Genomic DNA, 26,729 nt, shown 5'->3' on the forward strand with positions numbered 1-26,729 from the left:
TTTTATATAAAATTATTTTTGTTAGAGTATATTTTATCTTTCAGCGTAAGATTTTTTGAAGTGAATTTTAATTTAATTTGAATATCGAATATCAAATAATAAACCAATCTTTGGATCACAATTAATAAGATCACACCCATTAATATTAGAAAAGAAAGAATTAATTAGCAGAAATTTAAAGTTTAAATCAAGAAAAAGATGCAAATCTTTCAATACATTGAATGTGTCTTTTAAGTGAAACAGTCTTTAATTAGTTATATTATATATGTCTCAACTTTTTGTTCTTACAATTTCTTTATTATTTTATTAGATTTATTTTTCTGAATTTTTTTTTATATAAAACATCCGAAGCAAATTTCACATGAGCAAAAAATGCTAAAATATTAAGTATTTAACAAACAAGTCTAAGGTCATATAATAGCAGGGATTTACTATATATCTATCTATCAAAATAATAATTGATTAAATATACATTATTAATTTTAAATATACATAAGATATAATTTTTTTTTTATTTTTGTATGTTTTGACTAGTGAGTCCTTACCTCATGTATAATTCTTGTGTTATACTGATTTTCTTATTCATAATTTTATATAACGAAACATTTAATGAATGATTATATAATTTTCTCTGCCTTATAACGAAGTAAAGCATGTCGATCAAGTTTTTTTTTTACCTCCTTCTAAAGAAAGTTAGATTTTTATTTGAATGCGTTACGATTTACGATTAAATTGTTAACCACAAATTTCTATAAATATACCATTTTCAATCGAATCTCCTACAAAAGAAAAAAATTGAAGATGGATTGAGTAGTCTTTGTCTTAGCCAGTTGTATTAATTTTGGCATTATTTATTTTGCGTTTAGTTGGAGGTATTAGATAGTCATAAATTTATTTATCGCACCATTTATATCTTAGAAAAAAGATAAGTTATTACATATACATGGTTATATAACTTATCTCGGGATAACTATAGTAAATCCCAAGATAACTTATTTTCAACCAAACGAATATAAATCATTATATCACACAATTTTCCCTAAATTAAGTCATTTGATTTTGTTTTATTTTTGAACATAACTTGAATAGCATAGCGAAAATTGATTATTAACCGATGAGTATTGTGGTGGATTAGTATGTGCTTTACCCCGATATGAGACTTTCCTACGCGAATTTGAATTTATTCGGGCGAAAATTGATTATTGAATGCAATTCTTACACAGAAAATTCTGCAAAATTTGAAAGAGAAAAATCTTATGGCCCAGTTATGGTAGATTATCTATTGGGCCCAACTTTCTATTACGACTCTAAAAGCCCATGGATCACTGAAATCCTTTCACACTGATTAATTTTCCTCTTTTTCTTATTTAATTATTTAATAAATAGATAGAAAGTGTGTAATAATATATACTCAATACTAAATAAATTAATCGAAAAGTGATACAAATAAAAGTTTATGTAATAACTATTAATTAACTTTAAATAGTAGCCCTAAACGTAAACACTTTGACCAATTAAATTTCCAAATAGATAGAAAGTGCATAATAATATATACTGATTACTAAATATACATATATTAGTATACATGTAATAGATATACATTATCCATATAATATACATATCTACACATTACTATATATTTTAAGCTATAATGATAAAATCAATTAACTGAACAGTATATATCTGTAACTTTCTCCCATAATCTTTATTGTGTTAAAAAAAAATAAAAGAGTCCTCTAGGTAAATAATAAATAGACAGACTCTATATCCTCGATAGGGGAAAACGTCGAGCCCCCGGAATTCTTTTATAGGTAAAAGAAAATATCGAATACATTTTAAGTTGTTCGAATAAATCAAATTCACACTCCAAACCAATTAGGTGATTTGTTATACCCTTTTTATATTTTTAATTTAATTAATATCATAATACCCTAAAACATATGAGATGGTGCTTAGGCATTATTAATAAAAGGGCAACTTCCACATATAGCAAACAAAAAATTCATATTTGTATGCTATAGCAAACTTTGCATAATTGCGCTCCATAGCAAACATAAAACTGTATAATTTGCTATACATATACAATTGTATAATTCGCTGGCCTAAATTGTATAATTCGCTGGCCTATTTCGCTGCAATTGTATAATTTGTTTTGCATACAGTTGAATCGAATTAAAATGTATGTATATTGCATAATTATAAGTGTATAGCAAGAAGATATATGTTTTTCTCGCTTTATACAAAAACAGAAACACAATATATACACTTCTGTTGTATAAAGCTAGAGAAAATTGTATTTCACTGCAATTGTATAATTCACAATTGTATAGTTCGTTGGCCTTTTTCTCTGCAATATTTGACGTAAAATGTTTGTAAATTGTATAATTAAGTGTATAACACGAAGATATACATTTTTGCATGTGTATATACAATTTTCTCTCGCTTTATACAAAACAGAAACAGAATTATACACTTCTGTGTATAAAGCGAGAGAGGCGAGCGAGAATGTAGAGTGGCGAGCGAGATTTTTGGGAGAGAGACGCTGGCAAATTTTAGCTAATGTTTGCTATGCAGCACAATTAAATCAAACCCTAGCTATTCCATTTAATTTAGGTTATTAGTTTGCTATTATATACAATTTTCCCTTAATAATAACCCACTTTCCCTTATAACTTCATTAGTTTGACTAAGAAAGATTAGTTGAATTGATTCTAACTTTAATCAAAATTAATAATGAGATCAGACTACGCTTTAACTTACTTTATTTCTAGCATTTGATTCTGATAGTGTTATAATTCGATTCAGATCGTCATGAATGACGCCCACACTAATTCTCTGATGGAAGAACCAACTACCAACTCAAATCATAAATCAAACATCATTTCTAAAGCCAAGTCACTATATAAAAATAGATAGAAAACAGTCCTAAAACAACTAAAGAATTTAGTCCCTAATTATAATTATAATTAGCCAATGAGTGAGAATTTAGTTGGCTTTATCATGTTAATAGAACCATAATCACTTGTTTAGGGGGAAACAAATTAACTAAACGTCATGACAACATGAGATTGATGTCATTATAAACCCCACTAAATAAAGGGATTTTTCATATTGGATTTATGTTAGTGGGTTATAATAAATGTTGCTATAGCTATCATTGTGTTTTTGAATTCTAGAAGTGTAAAGTTAATAAGTTACTTAAAACACATAAAAAGTTCATAAAAGGAGCCTAAAAAGGTTAAAACAATGAGGACAAGTAGTCATGCGTGTGAGCACCAAATAAATACTCCACCAATCTCCATCTCCCTCCTAGCTAGTCCAATGTTCTCTCATCTTTGTTAGCAAATCAACAAATATATACGGTGATAGAGTCAGAATTTTTATCGAGAATAGTAATAAAAAAACATGTCAAATAATGCTGACAAATAAATTATTCAAATAAAAATATTAATGACTATAAAAATCTTATCGATGATCGTCCCCTCAATACCATCTAGTTTTTGTCACATGAAATACAAAGAAACGCATATATGAGAGGGTTGGCACATAGAATGAGTTGAGATTGTAAAAGGAACAAGTGCCCTCCGTCCTATCTATGTGAGCCATTAGAAATCAAACATGTTCTCCTCGACCAACGATGATTAGGGTGGAGCGGTAAATAACTTTTTCATTTTTAATTCGAAAAATTCGATATAAGTTTTTTTTAATAATAGTCACTTTTGTTTAGGAATGTTTTATTCGTAATCCGCGAATTAAAATTTAATCGAATTCTAATGTATAGTACTGACTACTGAACATGATCCTAGCCTGATTTTTCGGAAAATTTTGGTAACACAAACTGATCTTTAAGACTTTCCTCTGTTACGCAGATTAAATTATTTTGAGATTAAAATAAATATTTTGAGGTTGGAGGTTTTTTTTTTAATCAAACTATTTTGGGATTATAATTTGAAAGTTTTGGACTAATTAACGCGAGATCGGTTAAAATAGTTCCAAATTTAATTGGATAAGATGAGTTATTTAAGGATTAATCCAAGAAACAAATTTATGTTTATTTCATAAATATATTTTCTCAAAAATACTTTTTTTTTTGATTATTTCTATTTGCGTCTGAAAATAAACATATGCTTCTGGAAATACTTATGTCATGCCACTGTATTAAAAATGATTATTAGCGGTATTCAATTGTTAATTGTCGCTAAATATGTATTTTTAGCGGCAATTGTCACTCTTTACATGTGTCCCTAAAGCCTTTAGTGACATCAGTTCTAATGACACTTAACTAATGCCGGTAAAGACGTTAGCACTTTTTATTAGTATCAATATTTAATGCCGCTAAAAGTTGTTTTTGTTGTAACGTGGATACGTTGAGATCAGGCTATTATTAGTTGAATATTATGGTCTCAAACATCTCTAAGACAGTTTTTTGTTTTTTTTTTAAAAATATTTTTCTATTTTTATTTTATAGCACAAAGAATATTTAATAATATATATGAATCATTTAAAAATTTTCGTTTATTTATAAAATTTATATTCAATATTTCGAAATAGATGTCTCACTGTTTCATCACTATAATCATGTATGTATGTACATGTTACAGTAGGTGGTTAGTAAACCCATATTAATTTGAACAAATCTAAACAAGACAATATATAATTTGGGAATAAAATAATAATTTCTTATTAACTCTTACTATCTACTTATATATTTCAAATATTCAAATATAATCAATTAAATAGTAAATAGCAAAATTTATATAATATTTTGATTTTAAAAAGTAATTAAAACATCATATAATAAATTGAGTCTTTTTTTATCATTCCTAACATCTCATTATAAATAAAGTAACTTTTACATGTAGCAAACATAAAAAATATATTTGTAAGCTAGCTATAACTATAATTGTACTCCATAACAAACATATATATGTATATTTCGCTATACATATACAAAAAATGCAGTTGCATAATTCGCTATACATATATAAAAGAAAGCAGTTGTATACAAAAGATCAATTGTATAATCTTTGTATATATAAAACGAGAAAGGGAGAAAGGCAAAAGAAAATTGGACAGAGAAATATTTGTTTTGTATAATTATAAGTGTATAGGATGAAAATATAAGTATTTGCATGTGTATATGCAATTTTCTCTCGTTTTATACAAACATAAACACAATTTATATATCATTTCTGTTTGTATAAGCAAGAGAGGCGAGGGTGGAGAGCGAGATCTGGAAGAGGGGAGAGAGGATAATGAAAATATATGTATATATACAATTTCATCTCGCTTTATACGAACACAAACACATTTTTATACATTTGTGTTTGTCTAAAAGCGAGAGAAGCGAGCGAGACTGCCAACAAACGAGAGTGGCGAGTGAGATTCCAATATTTTGAAATAAACGTGCAACAGATATCAATAAATTAGTGTGTGAGTATTTGTAAGTTACAGTAGGTGGATCAAACTCATATTAATTAGAAAAAAATCTAAACAATATTTGGGACTAAGATTATAATTTCTTACTCTCTTATAATCAACTTAAGGCTTAAGATATCAAACATCAATAAATTAGTGTGTGAGTATTTGTATGTTACAGTAGGTGGGTCAAATTCATATTGATTAGAAAAAAATCTAAACAATATTTGGGAATAAGATAATAATTTCTTTTTCTCTTATAATGAACTTGTTGATTTCAACTCTTCAAAATTTAATCACAAGATTTGATCAAGTCACACTCCATGTATTTTACAAGCTATAAATAGACCCTCTTGGTTAACTTGATTATTCAAAGTGAAAATATTGAAGCACAAAATACTATCAAAGAATAATGGCAAAGCTTTTGACTTGTGTCCTTCTCATTGTTGCTCTATTTTTTGGTACTTTTTTACCCTTGACGATCAATATATGTTGCTACATTCGTCTCAGTTTACGTATTATCTTTCATATAATTTGGGATTCAAATCAATTTATTTTAATCGTAATTCATTTCATATATTATTTAAATATATCTTTCTTTTTACCCTTAACAATCAACAAAGGACCAGATAATGATCATTCCTGGTCAAATTTAAGCTATTTAAAACTCGAAAAACAATAAGTATCACATGAATATATATTATTGTATATACTACTTATTTAATAATATTAATAGTGTTTGTTGACTCTTTGCAGTTGGAACAATAATCCCATCAGTTGAATCAGAAACTTGCTATCAGATACATCCTGAAATATTGTGTGATGGTGGACAAGTTGAGCCAAAATGTTTACCATTTTGCAAACAAAAGTTTGGACCCAATGCTGGTGGCCAATGCATTGATCAAATTGGATTTGAGGGTCCTTTTTGTGCTTGTAATTACCCTTGCTAGTCACCAATTTATATCTCAATAAAATTTATATAATTATTGCTTCATGTAAAATCCAATTTGATGTGATATATCAATCTCAATGAACTTTATATTTTGATTAATGATTAAGTCTCTCAATATAGTTTTTGCTTTCTTTTATTCATTTTTCTTATCTCCAGTTGTTATGATTTGAAAATTTTATTTGTCGAAGAAACAATAACAACATATTCAGTGAAATCCCACGACGTGAAACATGTCTAATCACATATATTAGTAGTCACATCAATTATATTCAAAAAAGCACATAAATATATGATAATTGCTTCTCAGAATTTAGCTAAGACATGAATAAAATTTAATATTTGGACGTATAAATACACCTAAAATCAGTATTGCTATTTGTTTTTCTGGAAATACTTGATAAATAAATAAAAATCACGAATTTGGTGATTAAATTAAGTATAATTTAATGAAGAAAACAAATAATCAAAAGAGCCTTTGAGTTTGATATGATGAGTTATATGATCCATTATTTAGTCTAAATTGACTAGGCTATTTTGTCTCATAGTAATATGTAGTCTAAATTAAATTGTTTATTTTGTCTTATATTAGTATATAGTCTAAATTTGTGTGTAGGATGTAATCGAACTCATTTAAATTCAAATCATTTTAATTCGTAAAAATGCACCCAATGTTATTGTACATTAGAAAATATTGTTTATCTTTAAGATTGCTATTTGGTTGCTTTTGCATATATTACTTTTATATAAAGATATATAAATAAATTTATATTCATAGAAATAGTAAAATTACATAAAATAATTATATCACTAATAAGTTGCCGATTTATATTGTAGGAGAGTTAATTTAATTAATATTATAATGAGTAAATAAAACAAAGTGAATAGATGTGTAGTTAATTCCATACCATTCATATATTACAAAATTTACTCAAGCTAAAAAATAATAATTTAAAGTATAAATTCAGAAAAAATATAATTGTGGGTTTGTAAATATCTTATGGGATGAAACATATGGAAGTAATTAATTATTCACACCATGGTTAGGATTTTATTTAGTTAATTGAGCCACTAAATTAAATATTTTTTGGCCATATATCATTAATTCAAGTAGGAACAGGAGAAAAATGGAGAGAAGCCAGATTCATATTTAATTTTACAAACTATAAAAGGATACTCTTGGTTAACTTGGTTATTCAAAATAAAATAATTAAAGCACAAAATACTATCTAAGACTACATTTTGAGTATATCTCTAGAAGAATAATGACAAAGCTTTTGATTTGTGTCCTCCTCATTGTTACTCTATTTTTTGGTACTTTAGAAGCTTAACTTTGTTTTACATCTAACCTTCAATTCTTTTTTTTTTAATCGCGAGGAGTATTTACTATCTGAGGAACTTTGTTATATATTGTTATAATACTCACCTAGTCATATCAATACACATTTTTGACTCTTCTTGTTTATTGAATGTAGTTGGAGCAAGTGCTAACGAATACGATTGCTATCAGATACATCCTGAAATATCGTGCGATCAAGAAAAAGTTGAGCCAAAATGTTTAACATTTTGTAAGAAGAAGTTTGGAGCAAGAGCTGATGGCAGATGCATTACTGGCTCTCCTGGTCTTATATGTGCTTGTTATTACCCATGCTAATCACCCCTTTATATCTTAATAAACATTAATTATTGCTAAATGCAATGTTGGCTATCCAATTTGATGTGGCTATGGTTAAATGAATTAATTTAATTAGAGAGCATCAAATATAAGGATTTGATTACTCAACATAAATACACACACTAATTATTTTACTCAATACAATCTTCAAAACACTCACTTTCATCTTCATCAAAATCCCAACAAAACAAGATTTAGAATAAAACTTCAAGAATACTAATCAAGAACTCAATATATCCCAACTTATGAATGAAATTCGTTAAAGAAACTCATGATTGGCGTGTGGGTGCACTAACCCAATACTATGACAACTTACATATCTTTTAGGGATCAAACCCTTGAGGAAAATCCGCAACGAAACTCAAGAATCTCGATGAGTGCTTTGATCCTTTCATCTTTTCTCTTCTTAAACACTCAAAAAAACCCTAAACGTAGATTAGGATTATAAAATTGTACCTAATCAATTTAGACCCCTAAAACCTTACTAAAAATGACTTAAAGAGTTAAATCTGATTGTTTTTGCAAAGAGTCTTTTTATATAAAATAGATAAATAAATTTCTATCATAAAAATCGTAAAGTCGCCTAAAATAATTCTATTAGTACTTGTCGAGTTTATATTGTAGGAGAGTTAATTTAATTATATTATGATAAGTAGAATAAATTTTAAGAATAATAAACAAAATTCTAATTTATACACTGAAGCGAGTTATACAATATTGGGTGAATTATATAAATTAACCAAATAACAATATTTAAGAAAACTATGACTATATGAATCACAATTTTCTAAAACATTAGCTATAACGTTTAATATCGTTTAAGTGTTTGCTATTATCTCCACAATTTTCCATAATAATAATAAGTAAATAAAACAAAGTGAATAGACGTGTAGTTACTTGCATTTTCAGATATTTATAAAATTTACTAAAGGCAAACAAATAATAATTTAAAATATAAATTTATAAAATAATAATTGTGGGATTTTAAAAATATTTTGGTGATAAAATTTTATTGTAGTTAATTGAATCTTAGCCATAAAATTAAACTAAATTTGTGTCATATGTCATTAATTCAAATAGAAACGCAAGAAAAACGAAGATAAACCCTATCCATATTTTATTTTATGAAGCTATAAAAAGATACTCTTGGTTATAAACTTGATTATTCAAAGTGAAAAAATAAAAATCACAAAATACTATCAAGACAACATTTTGATTATATCTCTAGAAGAATAATGGCAAAGCGTTTGATTTTTGTCCTTCTCATTGTTACTCTATTTTTTGGTACCCATGAAGGTAAACTTAATTTTTCATCTGACATTCAATACTTTTTCTCTCTCTCTGTTTTATCGCGAGAAGTGCTTATCATCTAAGCAATTTCTCTTGTCTAAAATTCTATACTCGTTATGAAATTGTCTAAAATTCTATACCCGTTATATATTGTTGTAGTTGAAACAGATGCTAATCAATACGATTGCTATGAGGCACATCCTGAAATACCGTGCGATGGATATAAAGTTACGCCAAAATGTGTATCATTATGCAAGAGAAAGCTTGGACCCAAAGCTAATGCAACATGCATTGCTTACTCTCAAGGTTTTATATGTGCTTGTCGTTACCCTTGCTAATCACCCCTTCATATCTTAATTAACTTTAATTATTGCTAAATGCAATTTTAGCTATCCAATTGGATGTAATATCAATCTCAATGGACTTTATATTTTGAGATTTAGTTAATACCTAATTCTATCATCTAACTTTTGCCTCGTTTATTCATAAATTTTACCATAACAATCAAAGAAACAATACACCTAAAGAGCATTTAAGAATACAAAAGCAGGTTTAAATGGATAAATAAACTCCAAAAGTTTAATAAAATAATTGTGGAAATAATGCCTAGAACCTGAAAGTCAAAGTTCAACAAGTCTAAGAAAAAAGGTACAATCCCGAAAGTGAACAAAAGAATATCTAAAGTATTAGTCTAAGTCTAAAGAAAATGGACTAAACAAAAGGAGAACTCATAACAGCCTGGAAGAACTGGCTCACCCTTGAATTCGATTTCGATTTAGTGATCTCCTAAATGAGGTCTGTCATTAGCCTCCTGAAGATGCCTTGTACTCAACAAGAAAGAGTAAGTGCAGTATCAGTACACAACTAAAGTGTACTAGTAGGATCACACGACTATTTTAGTAAGCGAAACATACATAAGAAGCCACAACATAGTAAACATGACATGCACAATATATATATACACATATACCCATTATCATTTCAAGAACGACATACAATTCCATATTCTCACTAACAAGTAAATATGACAAGTCAATGATCCTCTCACGGAACCCATACACAAACTGTAAGTGTGCCTAAATGAGACATCCCATCTCAATTAGCGTGTCGAAATGTGATACCTGATCCAATATGTATGTCGGTATGTAACCTGCAACCCCAATTCGTATGTCAGTAGGTGACATCCGATTCGAATTAGTGTGTCGAAACGTGATACCCTGTCCAATCATCATACCACAATCACAATCACAATGCACATTCTAAAAATAATACAATCAAGTGTTGATTCATGACATACAATCGTTCATTCATACTCATTTACATTAGGTTTGATCAATAGTGCTACATTCACATACACACATGTGTTGACACCCAATTTTTGACCCACGTCGGTATAAATTAATCGTCGAGCTTCGTGAGTTTTCCAAATTACTTAAGTTAATTAGTTTTATAAATCTTGCCAAAATTAAAAAAAAAATATAAAAAAAAATATATATACATATATATAATACATGGATTTTATGCTATTTCTCATAACTTTAGATAATATACATATATTACATAATTATGTATATAATCAGTATATCTTATGATTATTCAAAAAACCATCAAAAATATACATTTAAATGTTTTATCAAGCTAGTTCAATCTAAATTATAATTATACTTTAATCACTTCTTACGATTTTAATAATTATTTTACTAAATAAAGAGGCTCGTGATTAGTTGATACAAATTCGTTGGTTAAGACTTGATCAAATTTTGTCATGTTTTCCCCTTAAACATACCAAAAGCGAATTTGGGCCTCTTCTTCAAAATCTTCAGCCCATCAGAAACCAAGTTCTAAACTTAATTCCCTTCAACCCACTTTAATTAAATTCCAGGCCCACTCCCCTCCAGCCCAACACACTTCAGCAGCCCACCCTTTCAAGCAACCCAAATATTCAGGCCCCAACATTAATCCCCAAGCCCAAATCCTTTCTTTTAAATCCAACCCATCTCTTAACCCAACCCAATTCCTAACCCGCTCCAAACCCAATAACCGACCCGACCCACCTTTCACTTTCCCTTCCCTTCTTCTCCCCTCACCCCACGTGAACCCAGAAGAAACAGAACACCCCAAAAACCCAGAAAACGCAACCCTTTCCCCCGCGTATCCCTCACGCACAACTCCCCCTCTCATCTCCCTTCCCTCGTCTCCCTCATTCGCGCGTGAACGAGCAGCGCAACGGACACCTGCTGTCCTGCTGCTCCGTACGCGGCGTTGCAGCACAAAGCGACGCGTTTCGTCCTTCCAAGCAGGAGATTACACCACGTAGCTCGCAATCGGACGGCCCCCATCCCTCCCCTGTTGAGAATTTCGTACAAGGATTGTACTAGTGGCAGCTTCAACCTTATCTTCATGGATTTGAATTTCGAAATGGAGGGCGAAGTCTCGAATTTGCCCCAACCTTTTCCCTTTTTCCCCCCGCCCTCCTACCTCATGAAACCCTAATTTTCCCCTTTCTATATAAACCCCCTTCCTTCTCCAAAAAGGGGGTTGGATTTTCGAAAATAGAAGTTCAACACGAAGAGGGGTTAGAATTCTGGGGGTTAGAAATTTTGGTTGAAAAAATTTTTCGAAGGGAAATTCTGGCTTTTCCGTTTGTCGTGTAGAAGAACAGTTAGAAAATTGTCGAAAAGTTCCTTGGTTGTTCTGTTTATTTCCGAGAGAAATAAAGGAAACTTTAGAGAAAATCTTCGGCCTTTGTCGGTTCGTTTCCACTAGAATCGAAGGGCGTGGTAGATAGCTGAGAGAAAAGAGAGTAGATAGCAGCAGTAGCGATTCTTAGATTGAGTTTCCTCGTTCGTGGCTCTTGAACAGCAACGTTCCAGTTGGAAGTCGCCGCCTGCTCGCCATCGTCCTCAGTCGCTGCTCCGAAGAAGGTAACCGTCCTCTTAAGTTTTCCTCGTCTTTTCAACTTAGCATGTTGTTTCGATCGCGAAGTCGCTACCTTTGATTGTGTTGTTGTTATTATTCTCGCTTTTCGTTTCATGGCTGCTGAAGGAGTCTGTTCAACTTTTCCAAATGTGATGTTTCTGGAATGTCGATGGTTTCTCTTCATCTCCATAGTTATCTGGAACTTTCTGATGATAGTTATCTATTTCCAACAAAGTTTAGTTGGTATTTTTGCATCTGTTTTGTTCTCAAGGATATTTATTCATGTTTCTTCACTGCGTAGTCCATTGTCCTGTCTCGAGAAGTTGGCAGAGGTGGTTAGTTGTTAAATTTGTTGTGTTGAGTTCCATGATATACTTGGTTTGAGAATCTGGTTGTGTGAGGGTAGAGGGTTTGATAATAGTGAATCGATGTTATATGGTGTGGGTGCTAGGATTGTTAACTGTTAAGTATAGTTGTTTATCTGTTAGGTTCAATGTGATTAACTGTGAGTATAACAGTGAAAATCTCCTTAAAGTTGGGCAAATCTTGAGGGAGTTTAAATGTTCTGCTTTGTTGAAGGTCTTTTTCATATCAATGTGATTCTTTCATTTCGTCAAGGCACAAGTCCATGTGTGATTTCACACACTCTCGTCTCTATTTGTTGAAAATGTATGCTGTATAGTTGTTGCTTTCTGCCTTGAGTGTTTGCATTCAACGTTGAGATTATCAACTCGATTTTGTCAAAGTCGGATTCTCGTATCTTTTATTTGGGGTCATTGGGACTTATCATGCAATTTGTTTATGTCATATATCAACTCAAGCACAGGATGAATGACTTGGTTGCTTACTTTCACTTAGTGCTGCGTATTCTATATTTGCCATTTTTGTCTCTTGCTTCAGTAGCTTGTCATGAAGTTAAATGATGAATTTGAGTTATTAAGTTCCTTAGAATTTGTCCCCTATAGTAATCACCCATGTCTTAAGTTAAATCATGTTTATTACATTATTCAATATGCTAACTCGCTTCTACTTTATTGCATATGAAAAACCCCTCTCGAGTCCGCTTTGGGATTCCCTTCTCTTCTTTACACTTCGGGAGGGAGCCCTAAAGGCTCTAAATAGCTTTCCATCGAGTCAAGACAAGCATATGAGGATCAAAGTTCCAAGAAGATTGAAGGAATTCGAAGGCGTCTGATTAGAAGACCTTTTTTCTTTATGTTATATTTTTGCATTCTATTTGTAATGGGCCTAAGCCCTCGTTAATTTACTTTCCCGTATTTTTATTTTATTTTGTATAGATTAGGACAGGTACAAAGATGGGTCAAAAAAAAAAAAAAAAAAACAAAAACAGGTGGGTTCGAGTTTCGGCCAAGGCGAACAGCATCCGAAACTTGGACCCGAATCTCTCTCTCTCTCCCTCTCTTTACTATTTGCTTACCTTGTTTTGTCTTCAATGTCGTTAGCTTAGGATTAGAAAACTCCAAACCCCCGCCGAGACGCTTTTCTATTTTACTAAATTTAAAACTAAGCCTTAAAAGCGATAAAAATTTCAATTCGTAAAACTGTCTAGATAAAACTTTAACAAGTTCAACTTCAAAATTGCAAAAGTTAAAACAAAAATAGTCAAATAAGTTAATCGCCGGTAAACCGTGTTTAACGGAGTGTCTTAGGTGCCTTAAACACCTTCCTAAGACACTAATATGAATCCCGAACCCCCCAAATGTTTTCCAAAACGATTTTTCTGTTTAAGTTGTTTGGAAACAAGTTTTCTTAATTTTCTCAAAATTAAGTGGCGACTCCTAAAAGTCGAAAATAACTTTAAAACAAAACGAACTCCTTCTCGAAATCCTTTTTTTTCGATAAAACAACATGCATAACAAGGAAGCAAATACCCACACACATCACACAAAAATGAAATCAAAGTATCACCTAACTCGAAACCAAGTTTGAATCCCCCTAAGGCACTTATTCATTCCTTTCCGAATTCTTTCCGCTTGTTCTAGGTCTACAAACAAGTAATAATGAGCAAGGATCAATAATTAAGGTCTAATTTATTCGGATTATAACAAACCCAATAATTCAAGACGCAAAGCTGATAGAATATGCCTTCGTGACTCTCATGGTTTTATATGTGCTTGTCGTTACCTTTGTTAATCACCCCTTCATATCACAATTTGATGTAATATCAATGGACTTTATATATTGAGATTTGGTTAATACCTAATTCTATTATTAAGCTTTTACTTCTTTTATTCATTTTTACCATAACAATCAAAGGAACAATATACCTAAAGAGCACATTAGAGATCCAATCTCCTCTTTTCTGGGGTTATTTGGTCGAAAACAAATTATCTCCAGATTAATCATGATAAGTTATTTCACTGTATATATGAGATAACGTATTCGATCACTAAAGCATATATAATAAGATAAATAATTTTAAAACTGTCTAATACTTAAATCAAACACCGAATAAAATAATTATACATGTTATCTTGAGATCGTTAATTATTATACCGTAGAGGTTTATACCAAACAATTCCTTATAGTGCCTCGAATACACTATAGTAAAAAAAAAACAAGATATTAAAAAAAAGAAGAAGCATAGTTGACTATTCAACCCTCAATTTTGATTTTTGCCTATGTAATTAATGCTCAACATTAATGAAGATGTGTCTGCTATTTATTCTGTGATATGAGTGAAAAAGAGTATATAGATGACCACCCAAGTGGTGCAATTTCTAATGAAAATTAAAAAAAAGTGTTGTTATTTTATTTTGAGAAAATAATATGATTTATTATTTTTAGTTTCTCGCTCGGTGTCTGATATTTGTTTTGTGATCTAACTAAATCAAAATTCACATTATATTAAAAAGTCGACTCATATCAAGGGTAAGCACTCTTTAGTAAAGGTGAATACATACCTAAAGCTCGAACATGAAACTTATAATTAAGGATGAATGAACACTTATCATTCCACCACAATTTTATTAGTAACAAATGATCACATGAATATGCGCAACTAAAATCAACAAAAATAAAGTATTACTATTTCTTTCTATCTCAATTTATATGATTTATTTTATTCTTTTACTCTATTTAATAAAGAAGGATTAATGCACAAGTACCCCCTCAATCTATGCTCGAAATCTCAGAGACACACTTGTATTATATTAAGGTCCTATTACCCCGTGAACTTATTTTATTAATATTTTTACTCCTTTTCGATCTACGTGGCACTACCTTGTGGGCCCAACGTTGATTGACTTTTTTTTTTCAACCTAGTGCCACATAAGCCGTAAATGCATAGAAAATTACTTATAAAATAAGTTTGAGAGTAATAGAACCTTAGTATAATATAAGTATATCTCTGAAATTTTGGGCATAGATTGAAGAGGTATTCGTGCATTTTCCCCGTAAAGAATGAGCATATACACATAAAGTATGAATATAATTATGCAAATATGCAATATAGAGACAAAGTGAACGTAGTTATAAGAGTTGTAATCTTTATTTCACCCACCCCACTAGGATCTAGAGTAGGTAGTGGAGGAGTATGTTCCAAGACATAATGATTTCATTTGGTCTTGGGGATGTAGAAAGTTTAGCGTGGAAATATAGCTATACATGAGAAAGAGATTATTAAATTATAATGAGAAGAACATGGGTGCTTGACCAAGCCTAAATTAACCATAGCCTAAAGCCAAAGTAAATAAAAAATTACAAATATCTCATCAATTAGACACAAAGATTAAGAAAAAAGAGCATACTGATGTTCAATATTATATCTTAGAACGTGATTTAGGAATAAGTAACTAACTCTAAGGGTAAAATATAGAAAAAATTGTATTTTCTTGATATGATAAAATAAGTAGATAGAAGCGAATTTTTAAAAGCAGATAGAGTGACTAATTATGCTCCCTCATTCATTTTTACTTGTCCAACATTTAAAACGTAATAACTATTTACAATCGATTAATCCAAAAGAGCTAGTCGTAATCAAATAGCTATAGAAAAGGATAGTTGATTGAGAAAAAAGAATGTTGTAAATAGGAATTAAATTAAAGGATAGGAACTACCAATACTTGTATCCCCACTATATATGATAGTGGAGATGGACCACTAAAGAATGTGGCCTGGATGAGGTCATTCCTCCCTTAAGATCTCAGATTCGAGTCTGGATATGGAAGAAAACTTTGGTAGGGATAACTTCCCCTCAAATAGGGCCCTATACAACACGAGTTTAAAATAGTCAAGCTTTAATGCAGATATCAAACACCAGATGAAAAAAGAATTAGATAGTGGAGATGGAGGTGTGGAATGGAGTATAGGTATGAAAGAGAACATACTATGTTGCATAGGGCCCAATAGGAAAGAAAAAGGCATAGAAAACAAAAGGCTAAGTTGATGCTAGGATAAATAGGATCAAATACTCTATTCAATCTTCACATTTCACAAAGTTTTGTGTTGCAAAAGAAAACAAACAACATATATAGAAAGGGTGAGTTTTGAAAAAAAGAAAGAGGACAACAAGTGGAAGGGCACACAAAGCCATCAAAAAATATAAAGGTATGTCTTTTCATCATCTTTCATTGATCTCTTACAATCTCCTTTTATCACAAATGAAGTAGAATCCAAGTTTTTGATCCCCTTCTCTTTATTATTCTTACTTTTCCTCTTTTTGTATAAAAAAAGAATAAAGATGATTATCAAACAAGTCTAAAGTTCTTCGACCTCAGACTTGTTTTGTAGTGATTTTAAACAATCATACACTTCACACTCATAGAGCTAGGTCTAAAGATTTAACTTATGTGTAAAGATTTAACTTTTATATAGTACTAAGAGTAAATATTTTCTATATTATAATTAACTAGCTTTTGATGATAAATTTTGGATCGAAGAATTTGAAAAAAGTTATGTTCAAAATATCTATTTCCATACAAATTTTATTTCGATACAAATTTTGAAAATCTATCTTCAAAACAAATTCAAGTTTCAAAAACAGGTGGTTCAGACTAGGTTCTGAGAGAAATTTTACTTCTATTCACAATTTCTTTTTAAAACAATTCAAACACATCTCCAAATACAACTTCATGTTTTGAATATCAAAACTTCAAAATTTAAGTTTTGAAGTTTCAAATTTCAACTTTAAAATTTATGATCAAATCGAAGCTAAGTGTATTGCAATCTTTAGAAGCATACCTTTTTTTAACGATTACTTATATTTTTTATTTAGGTCATAATTAACCTTTTCTCATTTAGGTAACTTGATAGTGTAAGAATTGTATTATAGTATATATTGTCCGTATAAAAAAAAAGTAAGCCTTAACGATAAAATTGTCTCCATCTAATAAACCTTGTATATAAATCACAAGTTTCATCAATATATGCGTTCGAATAAACTTTTTTTAAGGTACGACCTTCCTACAAACCCTATATAAAACATAAAATACTTCGTACATCAGACTAGTTTTTGTCAATATAGTAAAGTTAATCTCATTATATAATCTTCCTCAGTTATGTATGGAAGTGGAAATAGATCATCAATTCTACCATGGAATAGCTTCAACACACTTGAAGATCCATTTATTTTTCATGGATCATCATATTATGGAGATTTATTCAACAAAATTATACCACAATTTCCATGTCAAGATCATAATGAAGTGCAAAAAATGATGAATTCTCAAGAAATAATGGATGCAAAGGCACTTGCTGCCTCAAAAAGTCATAGTGAAGCTGAAAGAAGACGTAGAGAAAGAATCAATAATCATCTTGCTAAATTACGTAGCCTTCTCCCAAACACTACTAAGGTAAGTCAATTATTTCATAATTAATTGAATTTACTTCCCTATCATATGCATATTTCTAGTGCAATTTTATAAATTATTTTAGGTTGCAAATTTAAATACCCAAAGTGTGTATTGATTATCTTATATTTGTTTTGATTTCCTTGTTAGGGTTCTAGACCCTATATAAAGTTCTTTTTTGTTTCTAGTTTCGACATTTGGTGGATGTTTGACTATGTTTTATTCTGAAATTTGAAAAAAATTAATAACTTTTATTTTCAAAGTAAGATAATTTGGAGTTATTTGACCATGAATACAATTGGAGATATTTTTGACTTCTTATGAATAATTAGAAGTAAAAATACTTTTAACTTTGTTGTTCAATTTCTTATAAATTCTGAAATTCAATATAATGTTGAATTTTGAAATTGTCTGACTATTCATGCTTTTTGAAGTTTAACTCTGGAAAAATGAAAATTTGTCATAATAAAGCGCATTAATTTAGATCCTTCAAGATTTTCATTTTTGATAGCTAAGATCGATAGGGTGATAACAACGAGTACTCAAAATTTTAGTACTTTTTGAGGGTTTAACAATCTTTTCTTTGATTACAATTTTTAAAAATATCTTGATTCATTAGTTATATCGATTCATAGTATTTTTTTTTATATAGTTTAAAAATATATTATATAAATTTTGTTTTAATTAAAAAAAATTAATCAAAATTAGATATGTAATCCTTATACTCCGAATTTCTTCACATTGGAGTACTACTCTAAGTTACACTCATATATTCTAACTCTATTAAACAATCTCTCTAATAATTCGAACCAATAGTATCAGATAAATTGAGACAGAGTATATTTTAATTGCTATAAAAACTGTTGCACTTTTGATCATTTCACTGATTGTAGTGATAATTTCTAGGAAATTAGGATCATTTCACTGATTGCTAAATTGATATGATAAAGAGAAACAATGGAGCAGTTAAAAAGTTTCCATGGAAATTAAATCTAATATTCCACCTTTTTTTTAATGTTGTGGTAAATATTAGTCAAAATAAAAGCATATAAAATCAACAAAAGGAAAAAAAAATAGAGGCTAAAAGGCAGACAAACAAAGCATTCTTGTCAGTCATGCTCATACTTAAAAAATTCTAAATAATCCTTCCCATGCCTAGCCTCAAAATCCACTTTTTGTGGTTCATTTGGAACTGCTTTTATGTTAAAAGAAATGAATTTTAGGTTTAATTTCGTTTGAAAAAGTTAGTTCATGAGGTGAGGATATTTAAGTAAAGAGATTATTTATTTCTTTTCGTGGGATTCTTTAATGTTTTATCTTATATTTAGAGTTGGATATTTGGAGTGTGAATAATTTAATATGGGGATTTAACGTTGATAATAATAGTTGGAATGAACCCTACTTTGATATCAAGTAAATAAACAAATTCTTAGTCTAACTCGATCTTAAAAATTAGTTCACGAGGCAAAAATTGTTCAATGTCATATGAAATTATGTTATTCAGATTCTTCAGAAATATCGATAAATGTGTGTCGAGTTCTATAAAAGTATTACTTTTTTTTTTGAGAAAAATGGTATATTTTCGAGAAATCTGACATAGATATGACAACAATTTTAGAGAATCCGTGCAGACCCTTGCCACTATTATTAAGTAGGTTTAATTGCAACTATACACTTGATTGTGTGTGAATATATATATATATATATATATATATATATATATATATATTACAATATTAGAATAATAATAGAATATTAAACTTTTTTTTCCATGTTGAGTGTAATCTTTATGGTTTTACTTAATGTCTATTTTTTTGTTTTTTAATATTGTAGACAGATAAAGCATCACTATTAGCTGAGGTGATACAACATGTAAAGGAGCTAAAGAGACAAACATCACAAATAGCCCAAACAAATCCACTAATCCCAACTGAGATTAATGAATTAACAGTTGATTATTGCAATAATGAAGAAGGAAATTTCATGATCAAAGTTTCATTATGTTGTGAAGATAGGTCTGATCTTTTACATGACCTAATCAAGACCTTAAAATCTCTAAGGTTAAAAACACTCAAGGCTGAAATAACAACACTTGGTGGACGTGTGAGAAATGTCTTGTTCATAACAAGGGATCAACAACAAGGCAACGACGATACGTGGATCAATGATAACGATAATGATAATGATGATGATCAGATGAAATATTGTCTAAGATCAATTCAAGAAGCACTTAAAGAAGTTATGGAGAAATCTATTGGAAATGATTCTGGTAATTCAGGGAGTATTAAGAGACAAAGAACTAGTGATAATAATATTATACACTACTAAAAATAAATAGGAATTTTGTCGTTACGTAGCAAAATTTATCGCTAATTCTATAGAGCAATTGGCAATTTGATGATATAGCTAATTTTAGTAGTGTTTCTTCACTATAAGATAACTGTGAATTACATGGAAATTTTTCTAGGGATTAGTATGAAAATTCACATGAAACTTATTTTCCTGTAAATTTTTATACTAATCCTCATATAATTCACACTTCTCTGATAGTGCACTTGGTATTTTAGTCTAATTTCCTTTTCTTTTTTAGTTCTTAATTTCATAATAAAGTGTGTTATTTTGGGTTTGTATTGACCTTTTGATATTGTTTTTAACCTCTAAAAGAAGTAATAATATATAAACATTTTGAATTTCTCCCCATTTGTCATCTTCAATTTTATTTTATTTTTGAGAAATTAAGAGCTCAAAATTTTTATTCGAGTCCATATAATTTAATATATATACATAAACTTACTTTGAATATAAAAATTTGAAAGAATAATGGTATTCTTAATTCTTTTAGAATTGAAACTTAATTAAACTCTATCACAAGTATGACAAAACTTAACTATGAAAAAATTATACCTAAAAGGACTAATAATAAGTAATCTGAATATTTTTAACATATTATCGTAAATCACATTTTTTCCAACCGTTCTCTATTTTTTTTATTTTTTTTTCAATTTCTAACTTCTAAAACCTACAAATTAAACAACACTCTAACAGTAAAGCGTAAGAACATGTAAAATTTTAAGTAAACGGGAAAAGTATTCTCTAAGGTAATGTAATTGAGTGAAATTTATTTTGTATCGTTAAAAGGATAGAATATATATTCTTTTAATTTCAAGGCACATCATTGTATTAGAATTTTAGAAACTTAGTACTCGTGTCACCAAATTTTTGGTGTTATTATATCATTTTGTGCACTTTGTATCTTACTTTGATTTTGATAAAAGAATCTATTAAAAATTACTTATGCTTGAGGTATTAAATTTCACATTTCTATTAGTTATTAATTGGTTAAAGAGGATTTGGCTAACTTATCGCGGTAAGAATGCCTTTTTACTTCTTAGGTATTGAAGTGAACTAGTTTTCCAGGTGGATTCAATTTGACTCAAAGCAATTTTTCAAATGATGTTAAGAAGTCTTACACCGATAGATAAATTGAGAAATTGATCTTACAACATAAAACTAATTGTTAGCACTATTTGGGGGAGGGGGGTGGTGGTGGTAAAAATTCTTGCTATTTGTGTACCGCAAATAAATTGCAGGGGTCGCTTTAAAACTGTCACAATCTAATAATATTGTGGCGTTGTTTGTCATTTTAACACCCGCGAATTGAGCTTTTTTTGTAGTGAAGGGGCAGTGAAATTGTTTTATGCGCTTGAGTTGTAGGTTTGAACCCCTCTGATCACTATCAACAAAAAGTTCTCTTTTAAAACATACTTTGCAATAATTATCTCTGTGATACCATAAATCCAATAAGACATGTTAGAATTTAGCATGTAGAATTAGAAAAAGGATATTTTTCCACCAAACTTACAACTTACCATGTCATTGTCTGGTTAAGAAAAAACATTTCTAAACCTAAAAAAACGTTAAAGACATTTTTGAACCTTTTCCATTCTGATCTGTATCAATCTTAGCTTGGTGTAAACATTCCAAAGAGTGTGAGTAGTTCCACATCAACGTATAACATGAATTTTGTGTATACATAACAACACAATAAAGAAAGGGGTTGGACCATTTTGTTTGGTAATAAGAGAAGACATGTAAGAGGCATTAATGGGTAGTGGGGTTAAATTGAATAAAGAATATAGGCCATAAGTGCACGTGAGGGATGATAAGTCTTGTCATTTTGGCTCATAACATTGTGTTGGGGGAAGAGGGAATGTCTGTTTCTTGGATTAAGATGGCTAACTATGTGTTAGTCCATATGGCCGACAATACATTCTAATTTTTAGTTATATATTATTTATATAATATCGATACATACGTATACCTAGGTGGTTAGGTATGTATATCTATATCAGATATACTAATTTCACTCCTATTTTTAAATAATTACGTGTTTTACTATTATTAAGAGTGTTCTATCATATATTGAGAAATATACATGTTCTTTTGCTACCAGATACATTAAAATAGGAAGAGAGGCGAGTCAGATAGTCATGGATACTAAAAACGTGCGAATCACACTAGATACATGTATATATCTGGTGTGATACACAGGTTTTTGAATACCATATACATAGGAGAGTACTGACGAGCAAGATGGAAGAAAGACGAGAGAGATGAATGAAATTTGTGTATTTCCAAAAACATGAGAATCCATTTGGATACAACGTATCTAGAACAAATTACGCCTAATTTTGATCAATATATATCTCGAGATACATATGTTGAGGCATAAAATATATAATATTACAAATTGGACTGTATCTAAATAACTAACTTCTAAATTATTGTAATTTCTATTAGTTTTACATTATATATAAATATCAATAATTCTATTAATTTTTGGGCGGTTCTTTTATTTATACTGTTTTAAGATATTTCATCAAAACTTGAATGTGCTTTGAATCTCCTCTCATTATCTTTATCCGAGTCTTGACTTCATAGTACATGTCATTGATCGCCCTAGTATTTGTCACATGTGCGTCTTTAGCCTCCAAGCATTTCCCTTGGGATTTTATCATAAGTCTTTTCTAGGTCAATAAACATCATGTACAAGTCTGTTTTTCTTTCTCGATATTGTTTCACTGATCTCTTTAGAAGATGAATGACTTTTATAAAAATGAATAAAATGAAATTATTAAATAATAAGAACATGACGAGAAAAATAATAATAATAAAGCACTTACATCATATCGTATGGTATATAAAAGTTTAAAATTATGTTATTTAGTTAATATACTAGAATGTGATTTTAATCTCATGTAGAGGCATAACTTTTAGAACCCTTGATGAGCCGTTTCTCTACCTCTCTTTTCCACAATACTAAGTATATATTAATCAATCACTAATCATGTATTGGTGTACCCAAATTGCTTAACGACGATTGTATGAATTCTTCATAATTGTTATTTTATTTGGTTTTATATAATTGTTAATCGTAATACTAACTACCCCAAAATCATAATTTAGTAGTGGAGACCAAAATGTCCTTTTTTAATCGTACATACTGCTACGTTTCTAATCAACCTAGAGATTATATTAATCATTATCACCAAATTGCATGATTAGAGTAGTTTAATATAATTAAATACCCCCTTCCAATAATTGTACAAGTTGATACTAAGAAAAAGAAAAAGTCGAGAGTTATCCTATTTCGTACTAGTATAAGATAATAGATATTCTGTGGAAATTAGTTGAGGTGCGTATGAGTTTTTCCCAATATAACAAGTATAAAAAAGAGTGGGAGGGGCGGGGGAGGCATTTTTTTCGTATATACAACTCAAAAGATTGACGATAAGGATATATATAACCCTAAAAATTGACGATAAGAGTATCAATAACCTTTATGAAGTTTTGGGGGTTATATTTGTCATTTTTGTATTTTTTTTTTATTTTAAAGGAAAAAATACTTTCTTGACATGCTCTTGTAATATACTACCAAAAAATTGAAGGAATATATAACTAGACTAATTGACAAAATAAATATATATTATCTTGATTTGGACAAGGAAAAGAGAAACAAAAAAAATGTTTGCATAATATTCTGCTTTGTTATGGAAAAAAAAGGTTCTTCCTAATTTCTAGCTAATCAAGTACTTGGCTAACTAATCAATGATAATTAGTTCTCAACAAGAAAATCGAGCAGATTTAATTCTTAGCAATTATCATCCAGATTTAAATTAAATATTTGTGTCTTATTTGTAAAAAAACTCACACAAACAATTACAAAAGAAAGAGAATTTGTTGAAGATGGACCAATAATTAAAATGAACCTCTATAATTAACTTGATTTATATTGGATTGTGACATCAATTACTTCAAACAATTCACGAGTCTACATAAGATTGGAAATGTAGCATTTGTTTACCTTAAAAAAAGAGATGATGTAATTTATATGTGCGATTTAAAGAAGAACAACTTTCATATGTACCAAAAACAAAAATCATATTTGTATGCTATAGGTATAATTTGCATGATCGTGCTCCATAACAAGTATATATAAATATGTATATTTCGCTATACATATACAAAGAAAAGTCGTTGTATAATCTGTTTCTGTTTTGGTATACATATAAAAAAGATCAATTGTATAATCTGTGTTTGTATAAAGAGAGAGAGAGAGAAAGAAAAAAGAGAACTGGGCAGGGAAATATTTGTATTTGTATAATTATAAGTGTATAGGATGAAGATATATGTATTTGCATGTGTATATATAATTTTCTCTCGCTTTATACAAACAGAAACACAATTTATACATTTATGTTTGTATAAGCGAGAGAGGCGAGGGAGAGACTGACGAGCGATATCTGGGAGAGTGGCGAGCGAGATATGGGAGAGGGGAGAGAGGGGAACGAAAATATATTATATACAATTTTCTCTCATTTTATACAAACAAAAACACATTTTATACATTTCCCTTTGTATAAAAGCGAGAGAGGCAAGAGATACTGTCAGCGAGAACGAGAGTATTGACGAGAGAGGCGAAATAACAACAGTTTGCTATGGGGTATAATTAAATCAAATTATGTTGATAACATTTAATTTGAATTAATAATTTGCTATTATATATCATTTTCCCCTTGAAAGAATAAGAAAAATATTGCTTCGACCAAATGAGACAAAAATACTAAACAAGAGTAATAAGTTTAGTAATAACTTTATTGCTAGTCTGGTACAACTACTCTGCTCCCTCCAAAAAAGATAGACGGAATTTCTTCCGCTTTTTCTGTACGAATAATGAAGAAGTATAAAATACTCTAATTATACTGACCAACGGAAAGTATGGAAGAAGAAGAAGAAAAAGAAGAATTTGCCAATTTTTTTTCAAAAAAGAAATTACAATAATTGATGACTCTTTCAATCCAGCAAAATGAAATCGAATATTTCTACCACTTTAAGTTAAATTAACAAAACTTAATACCACTAAACAAACTTGGTTAACGAACATAGTTTATGCGAAGATTTGAAGTCTCAACATTATCAAAGCAACAAAAAAATGAAACAAAAGTTGAAGAGTTGGAAAGAAAGTAAATTTGTACTTAAAAACAACAATCAAAATTCAAAACTAAATAGTAGTCTTTGATTGAACCTATTCAATGTATACAAGAGGCCTCAAAGACCTAAATTTAGTATACAAAATTCTCAAATTTTTTAAAAAAAAATCTAACTTACACTATTTCTTTTTACTATATATGGACAATTGATAAGTACCCTATAAGCCCATAAGCCAATTTTGTTGAATGAATTAATTTCAATCATTCCAACAAAGAAGCATAACTACACATCTCCTAATTATGTAAAGCTTAGCTCTTTGTTCTCTAAGGACTCCTCCAAGTCCTCTACTTGAAATCAACTTCTTCTTGGAACTTCCCATTCTGTTGTTGTTGTTGTTGGTGGTGGTGGTGCTCATCTTCATCATGTAACTTTAATTCGTCGCGACGAAAATCAAGAAATAATTTTTTTTGGCTCTTTTGAAGGAATTTTTGTATGGAAGAGTGATGGATGTGTTCTAGCTATTGTTATTGTGCAGTGAATATATTGAAGAAACAAGTTTGAATGGGAGAAATGAGAGTCCAAGATGAGGCTCTTATAGGCTTGTTTAGAGTGTGGTCCTAATTTAGAGAAAATGACACAAAATGGTCCATTATTTTTAGTAGGGGTTCAAAGTAAACCCTTAAGTATTATTTGAGTAGTTTTGTATCCTTTAAGTTTGTTAAAAATGAGACTTTTCGGTGTTGTTAGATATTTGTTTATGAAATTGTAATTGTTAAAAATAGCTAGAAATGAGAAAATATTTAACGAGGGGGTCAAATTTGACAGTACAATTTTTTCTAGTTTATGCTAGTTTTGATCTTTTTGAGATGTAGTTTCTGTTGATTTGTTTTTGTTTGGTTCATACATTTATTATGTTGTGAAATCTGAGATTATAACGAAATTTTTTTATTTTCTGGTCAAATCGTTTTTTCATATCTCAAGTCAATTTTGACAAGTAGAGTTGGATAAAGACCAAATAAAAATTTAAAGTTCTCATTTTCGATAAATTTAAAGGACTAAAATTGCTCGAATAATACTAAAAAAAAGACTATTTTGAACATACAACAAAAGCTAAGGGGTCATTTTTGTCATTTTCTTTCATAACTTGTATTGATTGAGTCATGAACCAAAATATGGG

The 26,729-nt window shown here is 29.6% G+C and overlaps 3 protein-coding genes and 1 long non-coding RNA gene across 4 annotated transcripts; 3 read left to right on the top strand and 1 right to left on the bottom strand.

The window, feature by feature from the left end:
• Positions 1–5,760: 5,760 nt before the first annotated feature.
• On the top strand, positions 5,761–6,469 carry LOC107017465 (putative defensin-like protein 120). Its single transcript, XM_015217683.2, has 2 exons — positions 5,761–5,879; positions 6,175–6,469. The coding sequence occupies exons 1-2, from the start codon at positions 5,831–5,833 to the stop codon at positions 6,366–6,368; spliced, it is 243 nt and encodes an 80-aa protein (XP_015073169.1). The 5' UTR covers positions 5,761–5,830; the 3' UTR covers positions 6,369–6,469.
• Positions 6,470–7,588: 1,119 nt separating this feature from the next.
• On the top strand, positions 7,589–8,080 carry LOC114076763. The gene is made up of 2 exons (XR_003577767.1): positions 7,589–7,681; positions 7,843–8,080. It is a non-coding gene; the product is annotated as an uncharacterized LOC114076763 (long non-coding RNA).
• Positions 8,081–16,627: 8,547 nt separating this feature from the next.
• On the top strand, positions 16,628–20,689 carry LOC107016288 (transcription factor bHLH30). Its single transcript, XM_015216782.2, has 3 exons — positions 16,628–16,820; positions 17,769–18,064; positions 19,895–20,689. Exons 2-3 carry the CDS (start codon positions 17,771–17,773, stop codon positions 20,387–20,389), a joined length of 789 nt encoding a protein of 262 aa, XP_015072268.1. The 5' UTR covers positions 16,628–16,820; positions 17,769–17,770; the 3' UTR covers positions 20,390–20,689.
• Positions 20,690–25,615: 4,926 nt separating this feature from the next.
• Positions 25,616–26,128, bottom strand: LOC107017138. The gene has a single exon (XM_015217411.2). The coding sequence runs from the start codon at positions 25,974–25,976 to the stop codon at positions 25,809–25,811; it is 168 nt and encodes a 55-aa protein (XP_015072897.1). The 5' UTR covers positions 25,977–26,128; the 3' UTR covers positions 25,616–25,808.
• Between the last annotated feature and the right edge of the window lie 601 nt (positions 26,129–26,729).

This window comes from Solanum pennellii, chromosome 4, assembly GCF_001406875.1.
Source record: "Solanum pennellii chromosome 4, SPENNV200".
In the NCBI taxonomy this organism is placed as follows: domain Eukaryota; kingdom Viridiplantae; phylum Streptophyta; class Magnoliopsida; order Solanales; family Solanaceae; genus Solanum; species Solanum pennellii.